Source organism: Gymnoscopelus braueri (assembly GCF_963280865.1).
Source record: "Gymnoscopelus braueri genome assembly, chromosome: 2".
Lineage (NCBI taxonomy): Eukaryota > Metazoa > Chordata > Actinopteri > Myctophiformes > Myctophidae > Gymnoscopelus > Gymnoscopelus braueri.
The window spans coordinates 41644436-41661324 of NC_137604.1; the positions used below are offsets into that span (position 1 = coordinate 41644436).

Consider the following 16889-nt stretch of genomic DNA (forward strand, 5'->3'; position numbering starts at 1 on the left):
TCGTTCAGCCCCTCCAGGCTCACACGCTTCCAGGCGGTGCTGAGCACACACTTTTTATTGTCTGAATCAAATATATTCATATCCTTTATTGTTGCTGTGGTGAGCAGTGATGGATCCTGTTGTGTTTTATAACAGCTGGTTGGGGATAAATAACAGCTTGCAGTCAAGTCCAGGGGGTTTGTGATGGGTTGGTCAGTCGCTGTCTTTTCGGAGGCTGCGGTCCGTGTGAAGGTTGTTAGGCTCAGGGCTTTTGCACTGGATACTGGTACCGTTCATCTGGCCGATGCTGGTCACCTGGTTGTCTGAGTAACACCAGCAGCACAGACACGTCTGGAGAGAAGAAGGGGGAAAAGGTGAATAAAGAAAATGCACGGGAAGGTATTCACCAATACTTGTTGTTCTACATCACTCTGAGATATGACAAGTTATGTCATGTTGACCTTGACTGTGTGTGTGTGTGTGTGTGTGACCTTGACCATTGAACCCTTCAACCCAACATTCTATCACCTCTTCTACTGATCATTCCCATTTTTACCTTGACCTTTACTTTGGACTTTTTTGACCCAATAGTTAACATCTCTTTGGGGCAGCCTACAGATCATTCGTACCAAGTTGAATTAAAATCCGCCCATCTGTCCGTGAACTATTTTGTTCAGTCAAAAAGACAGGAGGGATTATTAGCCTTGGTCAGCATACTGTATATTCTTCTAATATAAATTATTTTGTCCTGCACTGTCACCAAATATAAGGCTTTATTGTCCCAGTACCATGCATTTCACTATGTTAGTTAGAAAACTAGCTATAAGATAACCTTTTCATAGGTTTGTTTCATCTAAATCGTGATCATTATCTGCTGTATTGTCCCGTGCTCAGACATACTGCTGAACACTGTCTTGAACTGAATATGATATGGGAAAAAAACATTTGTTGTCAAGTGCAGTCGCACTGTTGCACTATATGTGAGGACTCTGTCCAAATGCGACAGTGTGTACTTATCACACTACATGTGTGTAAATGTGTCCCTGCACCAGTGTCACCCAGACAAAGTCCTGTATTGAAACTCTTATTAGCAACTGCTGTCAGACTGCTTGCGTGTCTGTCTGTCTGTCTGTCTGTCTGTCTGTCTCTCTCTTTCTCTCTTTCTCTCCGAGGCATGGCTTATCTCCAGCCCAGGTCTGACAGGCATGTTCAGTATGTGACCTCAGACCACAGAATGAGCACATAAATCAACAGGCTGCTTTACAGTTTCCTCATGGAATGTCATCACCACCGGCCGCTTGCCTGGGCCTCGTGGGCATGGAGTTGACTGTTTGTTTTACTGGCCAGACTAAACTAGACGCAAGTTTTTTCTTTCTTTTTTTCCCCTTGTTTAGTTTTTTTATTCCAACAAAATCGACCACATGGAAAGTCATCAAAAAATAAACAAACCTGGGGTGGTGGATGACTGTACATTTTTCATTTTATTTTGTACCTGTGTCTGGAAGTGTTTGTGTGTGGGTGTGGGTGCAAGAGAGAGGGAGAGAGGTGAAACTGCACTTTGAAGACTGTAAGACAATTGACCGTCAACTAGGTCTGAGTGATAAGGGAGAGCTGTGTGTGTGTGTGTGTGTGTGTGTGTGTGTGTGTGTGTGTGTGTGTGTGTGTGTGTGTGTGTGTGTGTGTGTGTGTGTGTGTGTGCATAATGTGTGTGTCTTTTGTTTTACCTGCTAGACTAAACTAGAGGCTTTCTGAACGTGTTTGTTTGTGTGGCTGGGTGGGTGGCTGTGTGCGTGCGTGCAAGGATGCAGGTATGTTTTATTCCAACAGAATGTACCACGGTAATCAAAAAACAAAACAACTTGGGGGTGGATGACTGTGGAAGTAAAAAAAAACTTACAGTACAGTAGTACAGTAGTACGTGTGAGTGAAAGAGAGAGTGAGTGAATGTGTCTGGTCTCTGCATTGACAACTATCAGTGATAGATATGAATATTCTGTACCTTGAAACAGTTCTTAAACTTCTTGCTGACGAAGTAGAGGATGATTGGGTTGATGCAGGAGTTGACTGTAGCCAGGTTGATGCTGAGATAATCCAAGACCAACAGGAAGCTAAAACCCCGGGAAGAAGAATCAACGATGAATTACTTATATAACAGTGTAACTTCATTTCAAGCCCTTTTGGATTCCATTTCATTTGACTTGGGGATCATCGGTCTGTGAGAGTTAATACTTTTGGCACGAGGGAGCTTTCCTTCCACTATCAGTCTAAGTATTGTGTTGTGTCTGTCTCATCAACCACATGAACCCTAGTGTCCCTGGGTGAACATTCAGAGAAAATAGCTCACAAGTTAACAACATGCCGCTGTGATGCGTTTAGAGCTTGTAGATCAGGGACTTTCGGCAAAGAGATGGTGCAGAATGAAAAAAGGAGGGAGAGAACTGGCCACTGGGGGACCCCATAAAAAAAGTATATCTTAAGTGGAGGTTTTGGCCGTAATGGGCTGATGGTTTGCATTAGGATGGGGGCTTGAGGATTTTTTTTTTATTTCTCTCTCTCTCTCTCTGTCCTGGTTGGTGGCTGGGAACACTAATCTCTTCTTCCTCTCTCGTTGACCCTTTTCTCTCCTACATTTAGTTTTTCTCTTCTTAATTTCTCCCCAATTTAGTCATTATACTAATTGCCCCATTTGTATACTCCAGCCTCTACTGTTTGGTCTTGGAGAGCAACACAACCACACCACTCCTCCGATACACATGGACTTTCCAGCCACTTCTTTTTACCTGACAGTGACACCCCAGTGCGCTATCCATCCCAGTCCCACTGCCTGCTGAACAGACCAACATGTAGGAGTGAGTCTCTTGTGCAATGACAGAGAACGCCCACCTGGCTTCCCACCCACAGACACAGCTGTGTTCGTTGGAGCGCCTGGCCAAGCCAGAAGCACCGTAGTGGATTCGAACCCCTGGTGGGGCAGGTACTTTACCCCCGTGCCATCCGGGCGGCAGACCCTGTGTATTTCTGTTACATTATCATTACAGGAATACAGAAGTGTTGGCTGTGATGCTTCGCCTCTTCGCTATTGGTTGTTTTTGTTTGGCGAACGATAAGTTGAGTCTGCTGTTGTACTTAACTTCAGTCACTCTGGATGAGAGCATCAGCTAAATGCCTAAAGTGGATGTAAATATAGAACTTTGAGTCACTCCAGTTTGTCTGTCTGGAGGAGTTACTACCTGTAAACAGCTTGAGTGTGTCATAATTTTTTTGCCCAGATGAAGGTTTACAGATCCAGCTCTGTTCCAGCCAAATAGGGATGCAAGAATACTGCCTCTGACTGACTACATCCAATTGCTATTTTTACTTTTGGCAATTACGCAATCATGCATTAACCACATGAACTCGAGCATCTCTATTCTGGGTTGAACGTTGAGCAGAAATAGCTCAAACTGCGTCTCAACGCAAGGCGTTGTGAGCTTGTAGATCGGCTATCTTCGGAAAGATATTTACTAGTGTAGAGGGGGAAAAGGAGGCCCCTGGGGCACTGTGGTTATTAATAAAACAAATTATTTATACAACAATATACATGCATCCAATGTATTTTGTATGTAACACTAAACTCGATTCAGCTACGGTGACTATTGTTGCAAGGCATTATGGGAGATGTAACTACCAAATAGCTTTGACTAGCCGAAGATTCAGCATTCGCACGATGGTCCTCAGCAATGTTTTATTTAATTTATTCATTTTAAATCTAACAAGTCAAGCATGTGCCTTCTTACGCCACAAAACAACTAGGAAATACGATCCAAAGGTCCCATTCATTTTTGCATTTTTAGACAGAACATGTGTATTGATGTCTCATTTGAGACGTCAATGGAGGAGAAGACGACTCACCTGAGGAGGTCACAGCGGCCCACATCGTTCTGGTAGTAAACCATCTTCTTCAGGATTCTGCTGAGGTGCAGCGGAAACCAGCATAGGGCGAAGATGAGGACAAGGCAAAAGACCGCCTTGGCTACTTCTCTCCTCTGTATTCAGACACAGCACAACAAAACACACACACACACACACACACACACACACACACACACACACACACACACACACACACACACACACACACACACACACACACACACACACACACACACACAGCCATTAGGGAGTTGATGCAGACACATGTAATATTAATAGCAGGAGTAAACACTGCAAAGTGTCTGGCGGTTACCATAGGGACATGTTGGAAGAGTGATAACAAAACAGAGATTTGATATTAACACCCTTCCCCCACATGCGCAGAAATCTGACCTTTTAGTTTAATCTGTCAGGGAAGAAGAGGCAATGACATCACAATCTCTTTTTAATGTCAACTCCATCAACATGGTGGCACGTCCCTCAACACCAGAGTGGTATAACATGCACCAGTGACCACCGTTTTGGCTTAATTACTTAAACCCTATAATACTTTGTTTACTGTGGTCCCCCAGGGCTCTATACTAGATTCACTCCTTTTCCCCCTCTACACGACATCTCTACGCCCCAGAATAGTGACGCTATAGTGTTCAATTGTTCATGTGATTGAACAAGTCGTTTTGTTCATTCTGTGACAGAGTCTTTGCTGACCTGTTTGAGGTGCTCGCTGAGTGCGATGCGGAGGCTGCCGTTCCGATGGTTGAGCATCTCGCAGGTCATCAGTGTGTAGAAGACAGCTGTGCAGGCCAGTGGAACGCAGAAGTAGAAGCCAAACAACCACCAGTCCTTCACGTCTCTATAATACTGCAGGGAGACAGCCACACACCATTAAAAATATTACATTTAATATTTTTACCCACTTACCACTAAAAAAAAAGGTGGATCAGAGTTTATGATACTACGGTATCATAAGCAATCTACAGGTTGAAACTTGTAGATTGAAATGACATCTTGAACGTAGCCGTAGCTGCGGCTACGGTACGCGACTGCAAACATCAGTTGTTTTGCTCTCGTGATTGGCCAAAGATCAGCAAGGATTATGGGTATTGTAGTAGATGTACGGTTTTCTAAATGGCTTTGACACAGACTTCAACTCCAAAATGCTCAGAGTATTTAGAGTCTCCTGTGTTTAGCTCACAAATGCAGCTTCTTCACATTGTCAGCCCATAGATTGGGCTCCAAATCAGCACAAAACCTCCCATACATTTGGGCCCATCTACCCATCTAGTTGGGTCTATTTGGGTCTTATCAGCCTTTTCTTTCGGTGATTCAATGTTAACTCTTTGACTGCCAATGACGAGATTTCTTGTCATATTTTGCTAAGGCTCAGACTGCCAATGACGAGAACGACGAGATTTTGTGTTTTCAGTGGTTTTATGCTAGATGGTGCTATTCACTAACACATTTCATTCTCAGTCACACAGATCCAGGAGATCACGTGATCGCAAGACCTCCACCATTCACTTCCTTGTTATTTGATTTGGAAAAACGCCTTTTTCTTGCCTCCCTGGATTTCCTCTGCATTTTTGACGAGACAATGGCCTATTACAAGCGAAAGGGGGGTCGCGATGAATTTTTTTTGCGGAAGCACAGAGAAACCCTCTGTGTTTAGCAAAGATCGGGGCATCGATCATACTGGAGATAAATATTCTGTGACTAGTTGAAAAGGTAAGGAAAAGGAAAAATAGTTGGCAGTGGCTTAGCAAATATTTCTGGCAGTCAAAGAGTTTAGGCATGTGCTGTCAGGTGACCTGTCCAACTCCCGAAAAGGTTCGTGCTGTATTTCAATGTGACGAATCACCCAAAGGAATGGCTGATAACGGGCCGCACATGCGTTAACATTGAATCACCGAAAGAAAAGCCTGATAACACCCACGTCTATTGGGCCCAACTGGCCCAAATGTATGGAATCATGTGTGCTGATTGGAGCCCAGGCTGGTATGGCCACCTGGTGTTTAATTCTTATTTGCATATTCTTAAATTCCTAAAATTATTTATTTTCAAATGTGCTGCATGAATACATCAAACAGCCCAAATCCTTTATACACAAATGGACCTCTTTATATTCTCTGTAAATACAGCTTTAACTCATATGACACTGTAAGTGCATCTAAGGCAACAGTATTATATCTTTGTCTTTGTGTATTGTACAGAGTACAAGGGCATGAATTTTGCCAAGGAATTCTTCTCAGAAGGCAGCATGCCGTGTACTGTTTAATTTCCTGATAAACAGTAAACAGCTGTGTTCAAATCATGCCTCATCAACTGTAAGAGAAATCACATGGTCCAGACCTCAGCATTGTTCTGTTGTTCCCCTGTAATAGCTCAGCCCCCCCCCCATTCTTTGTGTGGAATGGATACACACATGTGGCCCAGCTCGAGGCCACCATACATCAACCCTTCCTAATTGCACATGTGGCCTGTGATCAATTACGCCCTCCAATCATGTGAAATCAAAGGCAGCAATCTCCAGATTTCCTCAAAGGCAGAGAGTAGGTAGGACAGTTTCTTTCCTCATTCAGTTTTCAAGACGTTTAGTTTGGCAATGTTGAACATATTTTATTGGACTGTTACATTAGCAATGTGTTGATGGCATTTCTCAAGCAGTAAATGTTGCAGTTGATGGAAATTGGTGTGATATGCCAAAGTTAAGATTTATACACACATTACACAGCAAAATCCTGAGTGTTAATTTAATCGTTAGAGTATAGAGAGGTCCATCTTATTTTTTACTGTTTTATTTGTGTACTATTATAACACATTTAAACATGGACTGCTACTGTCCATGTTTAAATACTGTTCAGGTATGCAAAGTCGCGCAGCATGTCCAACCTAATTACATTATTTCAAGATGAATACTAACCCAACACTATCCCAAAATGATATGTATTTGGCCGTGGACCCCCAATCTCAAAATATTTTGTTCCAGGGACCCCCCCAGAAGTAAAGATTTGAGTAACAAATGTTCGCTTATATATTCAGATTTGAAAACATTTTCTTGATTTTTCAATAGCCAAAGTATAAAATAATGGTTAAAGTGGTTACAATCTAAAATGACAGAGGCTTTCCCGGTCTTAATGGGTTAATCAACACAATGAATGGTATGGCAGAGAGTTCAGCCTCCAAGGACAAAGCAAAACATTGCACTAGACAAATAGTATAGCATACCATCATGAATTGTGTCTTTGGGTTGAGCATGCAGGTGCGTATGGTCTGATTGCGGTAGTCGAAGGTGACCATGTCGAAGCCAATGGCTTCAGGCACTGCCAGGAACAGTGACAGCACCCAGATGGAGATAATCTCTATGGCCGTCAGCAGAGGAACGCCCACGCCCTGAACACGACTCCATGACGCTACAGCACGATACCTGTGACATCACGCAAGCAAGCATGCACGCACGCACACACACACACACACACACACACACACACACACACACACACACACACACACACACACACACACACACACACACACACACACACACACACACACACACACACACACACACACAGAGGAGCAGAGGGGAGGAAATGAGAGAAGAGGAGAGGAAATGAGTTGAGAAGGGATGAGCAAAAACGTTATTGTCCACGTGTGGTTGTTTGTCTTTGTCTTCAGTAAAAACCAGTGGATGAGAACGCAATTAATACATGACAACAGTCAAGGACCACATGGCAGACCTCCCACTACAGATGTGGGAAGTTACAAGTGATGTTCTGGCAGTTAGTTGGCTGAGAGTTGGAATGAGTTAATTTCCTTCTACTGTATTGTGTTTAAGGGGATTACCAGCAGTGCTTATACACGTGCAGGTTGAACGCATGGAACGGTACTTCTATTACCATAAAGTAGAATGTATGAAATAGAGGAGGCAGAATAGTAAAGAATAGGAAAGTAGTAGGAAAGCCCTATATATACTGTATAGTATACTATAATGGCCAAAATGCAGATCTACAAGCTCTTGTGAGCTTGGAGAACTGCTATTCTAATTATTTTGTAAATATTTGTAAATGTATATAATATTTTTCATGACATGCCAAAAATAGGGACACCAGGTTGAAAGTGTTTAAGTGTCCTGTCCTCATCATAAGTGGAACTATATTTAATAGTTCCAATATGTTATTTTATGCATTTCCTCACAATATGCTTATGCATGGCATTGGCGAGGCACCAAATACAACAAACTGTGCAGTCAGTAAAGAATATCAAAACGCTAAAGATTTAATGACGGGAGATGATCAATTGTTTATTTTCAGAATCTAATATTTATATTTTTGTGAAGCCTCCAAACAGACTGGCCCATGTTGGCAGAGAGGTGCCTGCCTTTCTGTTGGCTTGTGTTTCCCATGCTCCGAATAGTTGTTTGCTTGTTTGTTTCATTAATGGAAACCACTTGTAGAAATGTTTTAGTAAAATCCGGGCATCAAGTTTTCATGGCAAAAACAATATATTTTTCATGACACATTTGAATTTCTCTGTCGAACAACATGGCGGCATCTATATTTTACCAAGTGGCAATGTAGCCACCCTTTTTTTTCTCTTCCTTCAACATTGAGAAGGGGGAGACGGCACTGGTAATGCACACATAAAGACATGCCGCACTGTATCCTGAAAGCACATTTGGAGCATCTGCTGTTTAACACAAGCACACCATCATCAATCTTGTTTTTCCATTTATTTTTCCTTTGGTAGAGGCTCATTAAAGAGATCTACTCTGTTTGAACCTTGGATCCCATTCAGAACCGGCCTGCTAGCCTCTTATCTGTAAAGTCGTGTCTTCTTGTGAACACAGTGAGATGAGACGGGGCCAGAGCTATCCACCTTCATTATTTATTCATTACAAGACCACTACGGAAGTACGGATACTGAAGCTACTTATGAAAAGGCCTTGTCTGTTAAAACCTTGCGATGAGATTTGTGCTATCGATATAAAATTGTGGTGTTGTTTTCTTCTACCTTTTTAGCATTAACATTATAAAAATATCTCTCATGGCCAGTTCTGTCATTCATTGGAGTTCTGCCCTTCATTAGTGTTTTAAATTGCGGTTTTAAAAACTAATTGTCTGGTATGAGCAACTGGAAAGCAAATGGAAAGAAAATAGGCATATAAATAACAGTCTCAACAGGGGTCCTCCATTAGTGGTGACCTTATACATTTCCTAGATGAGAACACATTTCCGAAACATACCTAAAACCTTTGTTTCTTTATTTTTAAGAACATGTCTTTTGTCTAACATCCATATCGAGCAAAGTTAGAGAAAAACATTTGGTTTGAATTCAGCTGAGGACAATAATCCCCTCCCGTGCACAGTCTGAAACAGCTTGGCAAGTTTCATAGACATGCGTTGAGACAATTCAGTCAGGGGTGAATCGTTCATGTTTTTATATGGCAGTCACAGTGTAGCTGGTTTATGTGTTGCAGTATTTATGTTTGGCATGTTTTGTTGTTGCAGTGTCTGCCTTTAAAACATTTAAAGCCTTAGCGTTTGTTGTTACTTTTATTTACCGGCATAAAGATGGTGCTGAGTGAAACATTAAAATGATTTTACAAGCTTATATAACTCGTTAGTGGAGATCTGCTATTGTTTGTTTGAGGTTTTCCCCCAATTTCTCTTTACAGTATGTCTAAAAACACTGTCTAAAAAGACAATCTGTGCAGTTCACTCCAGTGATGTGATGTCACTGGGGTGCAATCTGTGAATGTAAAACTAAAAGCCTTATTTCCTGTTTTTTTCTCTTATTTATTTTTTTATTTTGCCACTACCCTCAGTAGCCATGACATTGTCCTTGTTCACTGTGATCATGGCAAAATAGTAACCATGACTATATGAATCAGGTTGATGTAATAGCGACCATAGACCGTATGGGGGTGCCAGGCCAATAATGGCTGATGAAGTGTATCATGGCAATTAGCATCAAAACATACAGAAAGGGGAATTTTCTCTGTCCATATGGGTTATCATAAATATTATTGTTTGAATAGACTATGATAACAATCAACTGAAACGCACATCAAAAGCATGATGGTGTCCCTTAAATGTATTGTTTACAAAGGCAGCTACAAATAATAACAAGCTGCAGAAGGACTCATCAAAGAATTGTGAATAAACATTTACATTTTAGTGGACACTCTTACGCAACAGTATTTGGTAGGACTGCGCATTATGGCCGGATGATTAATTTATGGAATTAATGTCTTTACAGGCGTCATACAGTAACGGGTCTACCAGTCTCTCCAGCTCTTTAGTAAACAGAAAATGAATTTTCAGGTCAGCTATGAATCAGGAGAGAGAACTAATAAGGATACAGGATAAACATGTGAAATTGGACGTGATGACATAAAGAAGTGAGCAAACAAAAGAAAAGCTGGAGAGACAGGAAGACCCCTGTTATTGAACAAACACTCCATAATAGCAATGATTAATATCAAAATATAGAGCCTTAACCTTTTAACAAGTCTTTTTGTTTTAACCAAAACGTATCACTTACACTACCTTCAATATAGGACATTACTTGTAAGTAACTGAGTATTTATTCAATTTGGTATTGCTGCCTTATACTTTGAATACAAATGAGAATTTGAGTACTTCACTACTGGCATACGATGGTGGCCTTCACACAAGATTTACAGTATTCTAATAATAGCATACTGAGGTTCAGACATATACGCAGCTGACCATCTCACAATGCAAGATATAAGGAGAGTAGGGTTCGATGTCGTACTGACCTGTCAACACTGAGTGCACACAGGTTGAGAACGGTGATACCAACAGAGGCTTTCTGCAGAAAAGGCATCATCTTGCACAGAACTAGGCCGAACATGCTGCTGTCAAAGGGAAAGCGTGCGGCCAGGAGCTGGATGGAAAACAAAACGACAACATAAACCTCACATTAACACCTTGTAAGGGCTCACAATATCCTTCTTAACCAATTTGGAGATATAAACACATTTCAAGTACAGCATGTTATCAAAAAAGTTCACATCTCCACTTTAAAAGTTAAAATATATATATTTTTAAATGCATGTCCTTCTTTTTCCTGTTTTAGTTACTTGTACTTGTATTTGTATTTATTTTCAAAGCACGTTCAATATTTTTTTTATGTTCCTTATAAATAATAATAATTCTTATTATCAATAATTATTATTAATAATAATAAAACTTAAAGGTAGGGTAAGTGATATTTTTTGGTTAAAACAAAAAGTATTTTGTTAAAAGGTTAAAATATTATATTCTGATAGTAATCATTGCTATAGAGTGTTTTTTCAGTAACAGATGTCTCCCTGTCTCTCCAGCTCTTTAATAAACAGAAAATAAATTTTTCGGTAGGTGTCAAAATCTCAGCCAATCAGGAGAAAGTACCAATTTTTAAGCTTAATTTGTATAGTGTTCCAGTTCCAATTTTGTCTGTTCATTTCTTAGTGTCATCACTTTCCAAGTTCACTTGTTTAATCTGTATCTTGACAGAGTTCTCTGTCCTGGTTGGATAAAATTGGAAATGAAACTGAAACTAAAACGAAAATGCATTTTCTGTTTAATAAAGAGGTGGAGAGACAAGGAGACTCCTAATACTGAACAAACACTCTATAGCAATGAGTACTATCAGAATATAGAGCTATTTAACACTTATTTTAAACAATGCAAATCACTTACCCTACCTTTAATAATAACATAATTTTATAAAACAGGTTTGTCAAATCACTAAATGTGATTGGTTGATAGATAATGTATGTAATAACCATATGCCATGGCTATGAATTCTGCCTTTGTACAGTTCTTTATCACTTTGTGGCCAAGAAAAATGCTTAAAGAACAATTTCACCTATACAGTCCAAGTAACAAAGTTTATGATAACATTTATCCATGCATTTGCTTATTATTGATTAATTTCACATTTACAACAACTAGTTTAAAGTTGTATTAACAATATGCAGGAGCTTCCATGCAGTTATAGGGGATAGCAACCACCTTGATTGTGCAGGAAGTCAGGGACTACTTTCTTGTAGAAATTATTTTTGTAATGATATTGCTATTTAACTTTTTTATTTATTAATTAGAATATGTCTATGATTTTCATGTTGCCATATTTGGTAACCTTTGCCGCAGCACAGCTGTGCCAATAACCACGATAAAGCACTCTCTCTTGCGTGTTATTTGCTTAAGTAAACTGCCGGCACTAAAATACATTAAGACATTAGTCAGTCGAAGTGATTTGTGATTAGGGAGCAAATTGAAGACATTTATATTGCTTTGTTTGTTGAACATGGCCTGGGAGATGACCATCTATAGCAGCTATTAAAGGCTATAACACAGCAGCCTGGTTGAAACCACATCAAAGAGTGCTAGTCGTCATGTGTACGTCAGTGGGAGTTCAGCCCATCGACATTACACCATCTGGAGTGCATCATCTGATACAATGAAACATTCAGGTCTATGGTCAAGTCATGACTCATGATAGCGGCTCTATTTCAAAACTTGCCATTAGAATTTTGCCGGTAGCTCTATCTGTAAATACAACTAAATATGATATACAACTAAATATGATATAACTTCCTTTAAGAAACAAAGCTCGAACTTTTTTTCCTCACAGTGGCCTTGGCACACTTCCCTGAACAGGATCTAACATGGGTTGGACAAAGACATACATGGGATGGGGGTTGTCCCAGAGATTCTCAGGGTTGGGGCCAAAGGAAGCACTTCACGGGGCATCCTGGCCCCCCTATTGTTTGAATGGGCCGCTCCGTTTAATCAAAGTCCCACCCCAAGAGCTAAGAGGAGCAAGAGAGGGGAAAGAGGCTCCGGATCACTGTTTTTAGTCTGCGTGTGTAGAGTAGCTGATTAATTTTGGAAACACTGCCAAACCCAAAGAAAGACAGGGGACATCAACAATGGGCTCTGCCCTGCAGTTTACAGGGCATAAAGTACAAATGTTCTGCCCCGTGCAAAGGTATAGTACTGTATGTAGGAAAGGATTTGCACATACTGTACAATGCGTGATGTTGGACTAGTAAGTCACCACATGTGACAACAAACGTGACTGAAACAGTCACTGGTAATTGCTAACAGATGGCTTTGTTATTTTTTGTCTATGGATGGGCCTTTCGTATTGTTCTTAACATATTGAGTTACCTGAATTGGTCTCTCAGGATATTGCTGCATGTCACCATTATTGAACCCAATTTGAGGTCAGCGCGTACTACCAACATGGAAAGATGTACCAACATATTTATGATTATACCATTTATGTTAAAGTGCGTTTTTCAAAACAGGCTTTACATATAAAGACATGGGATTCAATGAAAAGATAAAAACATATAGATTATTTTTTATCTGGATGCTTTGCTAACATTGTTTTGAACTTTAATACCAATAATGCACACTGAACTAAGCTGTACTTAACCTATACAGAAACTTATATAAAACACTATAATCATAACTACAATCAGCATCTGATTTAATTCCAGAGTACAATGCTCATTAGTATTACAGTCTCCAGATAAGCCGGCCAGTGACTAATGTCTCAGGTCAGAACAAGGTGACTGGTATGTGTGTCCATAGCCTGATTTCAGTGTTTATTCAAGCTGGCCGCATCCCTGCTTCTCTCATCACTAAACTTCCTGCACTAGGAAGATAACGTAGTCTGACTGATTATCTATTTACACTCACTCTTGCTACCTCCTCACTCTTCTCTTGTAGTCCAACTTGTTTTGCTAGATCTCCTCCACGACTGCTGTACACCAGTCTCATCGTTTCAGAAAGGAAACTGGAATGTTCACCGCTAATAATATTATCATTCTGAACCCAATATGACAAGTGTGTTGCCATGGGGGCCATCTACTTTTTCTTTTATGTGATTTAATGATTGATTGATTGATTGAACCGCTTAAGCGTCTTATGACGCTTACAAATAATGAAAATCGCCAATCTACAAGAAATGTTTGTAATTTTTTGAAATTCTTTATGTACATTGACATTTTTGGAAATTCTTTCTTACCTATAATGATATGCTCAAAACCGGGATTCGTGGTTGAAAGTGGTTTAGGATTAGCCCATGTAAAAGGCCTACAATGAATATTTTTTTGTGTAAATCAGTGGATGTAGCATGAATAACCATAACTTGTGCACGTTAATAAGTATATCAGTCAATACTCTTTATTATGATGAGTAAGCATACTGTACCTTGTACACATTGATGGGTATGTCAATGGTGATGTACATGAGATCACCCAGAGCCAGGCTGGCGATGAGCGCATTTGGCCCGTTCCTCATGCACTTGTTCTGGTATATAATCCTCAGCAGGGTGGCATTGCCCACCAGCCCCACCACAAACACTATGATTGAAATGACGGTGTTGATGTATTTGAAGTAGCCCTTGATGGAGGTGGCGATGAGGCACGGTGGAGGTGGGAACGGCTTCCTTGCGACGCTAGCGTTTCCACTCCCGGATCCCGTCCCCAATGCACTGGTGTCCGGACCCCCCCCTGGCCCCCCCGGGGTCCCAAAGGGAGGGCTGCTGGTGCTGTGAAAGCCCGGGAATTGGAGGGTGGTGTCGAGGACAAAGCCTGAGAGAGAGTCTTCCTCGTCGGTTTCGTTGCCGTTTATCTCACACATTCCGCTGGCTGCCATACAGGCCATTAGCAGCAACACATGTACGACTGGGGTGCCCATTATAGAACACATTCCACACTTTGATTTCACTGACAGGGCTGTGAAAATGAAAGAACCAATGCCCCAGTATATCTCTGGTGAGTAAGAGAGAAAGAGAAGGAAATTAGGTTGTTTTCAGACTTCAGCAAACTTTAGCAAAGCAACATCAACACTGTTTTGCATTCCCACTACTGTCTTGTGCATTATTTTCTCCACTTGAAACCTAGCCAAGCCTGACTATTTCAGTTAGAAGAAAGTTTGACAGTGCTGCTGTCCCCCCCTCTCCAAATGCTTTGTCGAAGTCTAACAACTTCCTTAAGACTTCAAAAAGGTTTTGCCAAGGGGGCACAGATGGGAGATGCCACGACTGGTTACAGTCAGGTAAGGGGGGAGGTAGGCATCAACATAATAGTACATCAGTCATCTCCGTTTGCTCTCAATCATTCCTGGAAGTTAACAAGGGTTTGTAACGACCGAGCCAGACTTTGGGTTTTTTTCTGTTTTTTTTCTTGGGGTTGTTTGGACAGTGTGCCCCCCTTAGCGTGGCTTTTCGTCGGCAAGCGGTCTCCTCAGCACACATTCCCCTGTTTCTGATTTAGAAAGGCTCAGACTGGCGGTTACAAAACAAAGAGTCACTTCAGCAAGAGGGAATCAGTTTACATCTGTCCTGCAGTCACTTGTGCAATACCGTCTAGAATTAAAATCATTGAATACATTGTTTGCAATGTTTCATTTTGACCACCTCTGTTGAATGGTATAATGCAATGATATTAAAATATGACATCATGATAATGAAAGGAATGTAAACCTACAGAAATGTATACCTTTACTTAAAGGTTCTGTTAGTTATTGTTTTGGTAAAGTAAGTGTTAATAGCTTTATATTCCCTTAACGATCAATGCTATAGAGTGTTTGTTCAGCAACAGGGGTCTTCCCATCTCTCCAGCTCTTTAGTAAAAAGAAAATTCATTTTCAGGTCAGAATACCAATTTAATCCAATCAGGAGAGAGAACTCATACAGAATACAGGATAGACAAGTAAAATTGGAAGTGATGAAACAAACAAATGAGCAGACAAAATCTTTGTGGGGTTCTCTCTCCTAATTGGATGACATTTGTAACCCACCTGAAAATGACATTTCTGTTTATTAAAGAGCACTTACTATCAGAATATACAGATGTAACTTCTTTTTTTTTACACTACAATACACTTTGTGTTTTAACCAAAGAATACAATTTAGAGCAACTTTAATGTGCCTCAGTAGGTGGGAGGTGTGGGGGGGAGGGGGACAAAAATGAGACTAATTTCATTCCATAGCAAGGCAGGTAAAGAAAAGTTTTGAAGCGGCTGTCAGATCTAGAGGAATAGTTTGGAGCTCTTTTCCTCATATCACATCACAGCACAGGCAAACTCGTATAGCCAAGAGTTGTTCCTGTTCAAAGTCCCGGCTGTCATCGAGTACACAAAAAAGTATTTAGCAGCCAGCCCTTCAAGTAGCATCACAGTTTAGCATCAGCACCGCACCGCTGGGATCCGTGACAGCACGCAAACTGATCTAGGCATAAATAATAAATATGCTTGGTTTTCACCTACCGCTCCTAAAATGTCTGCCTGGCCCCCTTGGAAAGCGTCAGGCGAACTTTCGGCTGAAGCCCCCAGACATCTGTATCACATCACATGAGTAATTAACGCACTATCAAAGTCGCAGCGTATCCCTCTTGGTTTGAGCAACGCACCCGTCTGCTCGGAGGTGCCTTCGCATTATGGCTCACAGTTTCCTGTGGAGAGTTTGCAAGTGGTGCGTGAGTGGGGGGCGTGTGCTCAAGTTGTGTGTGTGTGTGTGTGTGTGTGTGTGTGTGTGTGTGTGTGTGTGTGTGTGTGTGTGTGTGTGTGTGTGTGTGTGTGTGTGTGTGTGTGTGTGTGTGTGGGGCACGCGCGCGCGCGTCAGTGCAGCAGCGGAGCACTTTGACTGGGTGGGATAGTAAATCTCCACCTCCCTTTGGTAACTGCCTGGGCCCCCTTTGGAAACATCAGCCCCCTCTCTCCTCTCTCTCTCAGAGGCACCGCCTGCTGACACTCTTCTCAGCACACACATGCATACACGCACGCACGCATGTGCACACACGCACACATACACCAACACACACAAGGGGGCAGGGGCATCAGGGAGCTCACCAGCCCCCCAATCTGCCTCTCTCTCTTTCTATATCCCTCATCCCTCCCTCTCCCTGTCTGTCTCTATGTCTGTGTCATATTACGGTATGTCTTGTATACATTACATGCAACTGTTTCCTCACA

General features: G+C 41.3%; 1 protein-coding gene across 2 annotated transcripts; it reads right to left on the minus strand.

The window, feature by feature from the left end:
* Positions 1–192: 192 nt before the first annotated feature.
* On the minus strand, positions 193–16373 carry ednraa (endothelin receptor type Aa; the record flags this gene model as incomplete). 2 transcript variants are annotated; one of them, XM_080415502.1, is made up of 8 exons in its annotated part: positions 16185–16373; positions 14124–14650; positions 10673–10800; positions 7117–7315; positions 4600–4752; positions 3871–4004; positions 1979–2087; positions 193–330 (listed from the first exon to the last, which is right to left on the minus strand). In XM_080415502.1, exons 2-8 carry the CDS (start codon positions 14622–14624, stop codon positions 193–195), a joined length of 1362 nt encoding a protein of 453 aa, XP_080271628.1. In that variant the 5' UTR covers positions 14625–14650; positions 16185–16373. The 2 variants fall into 2 exon arrangements, with proteins under 2 accessions (XP_080271628.1, XP_080271627.1); XM_080415501.1 differs by having other exon boundaries at positions 14124–14686; positions 16185–16372.
* Between the last annotated feature and the right edge of the window lie 516 nt (positions 16374–16889).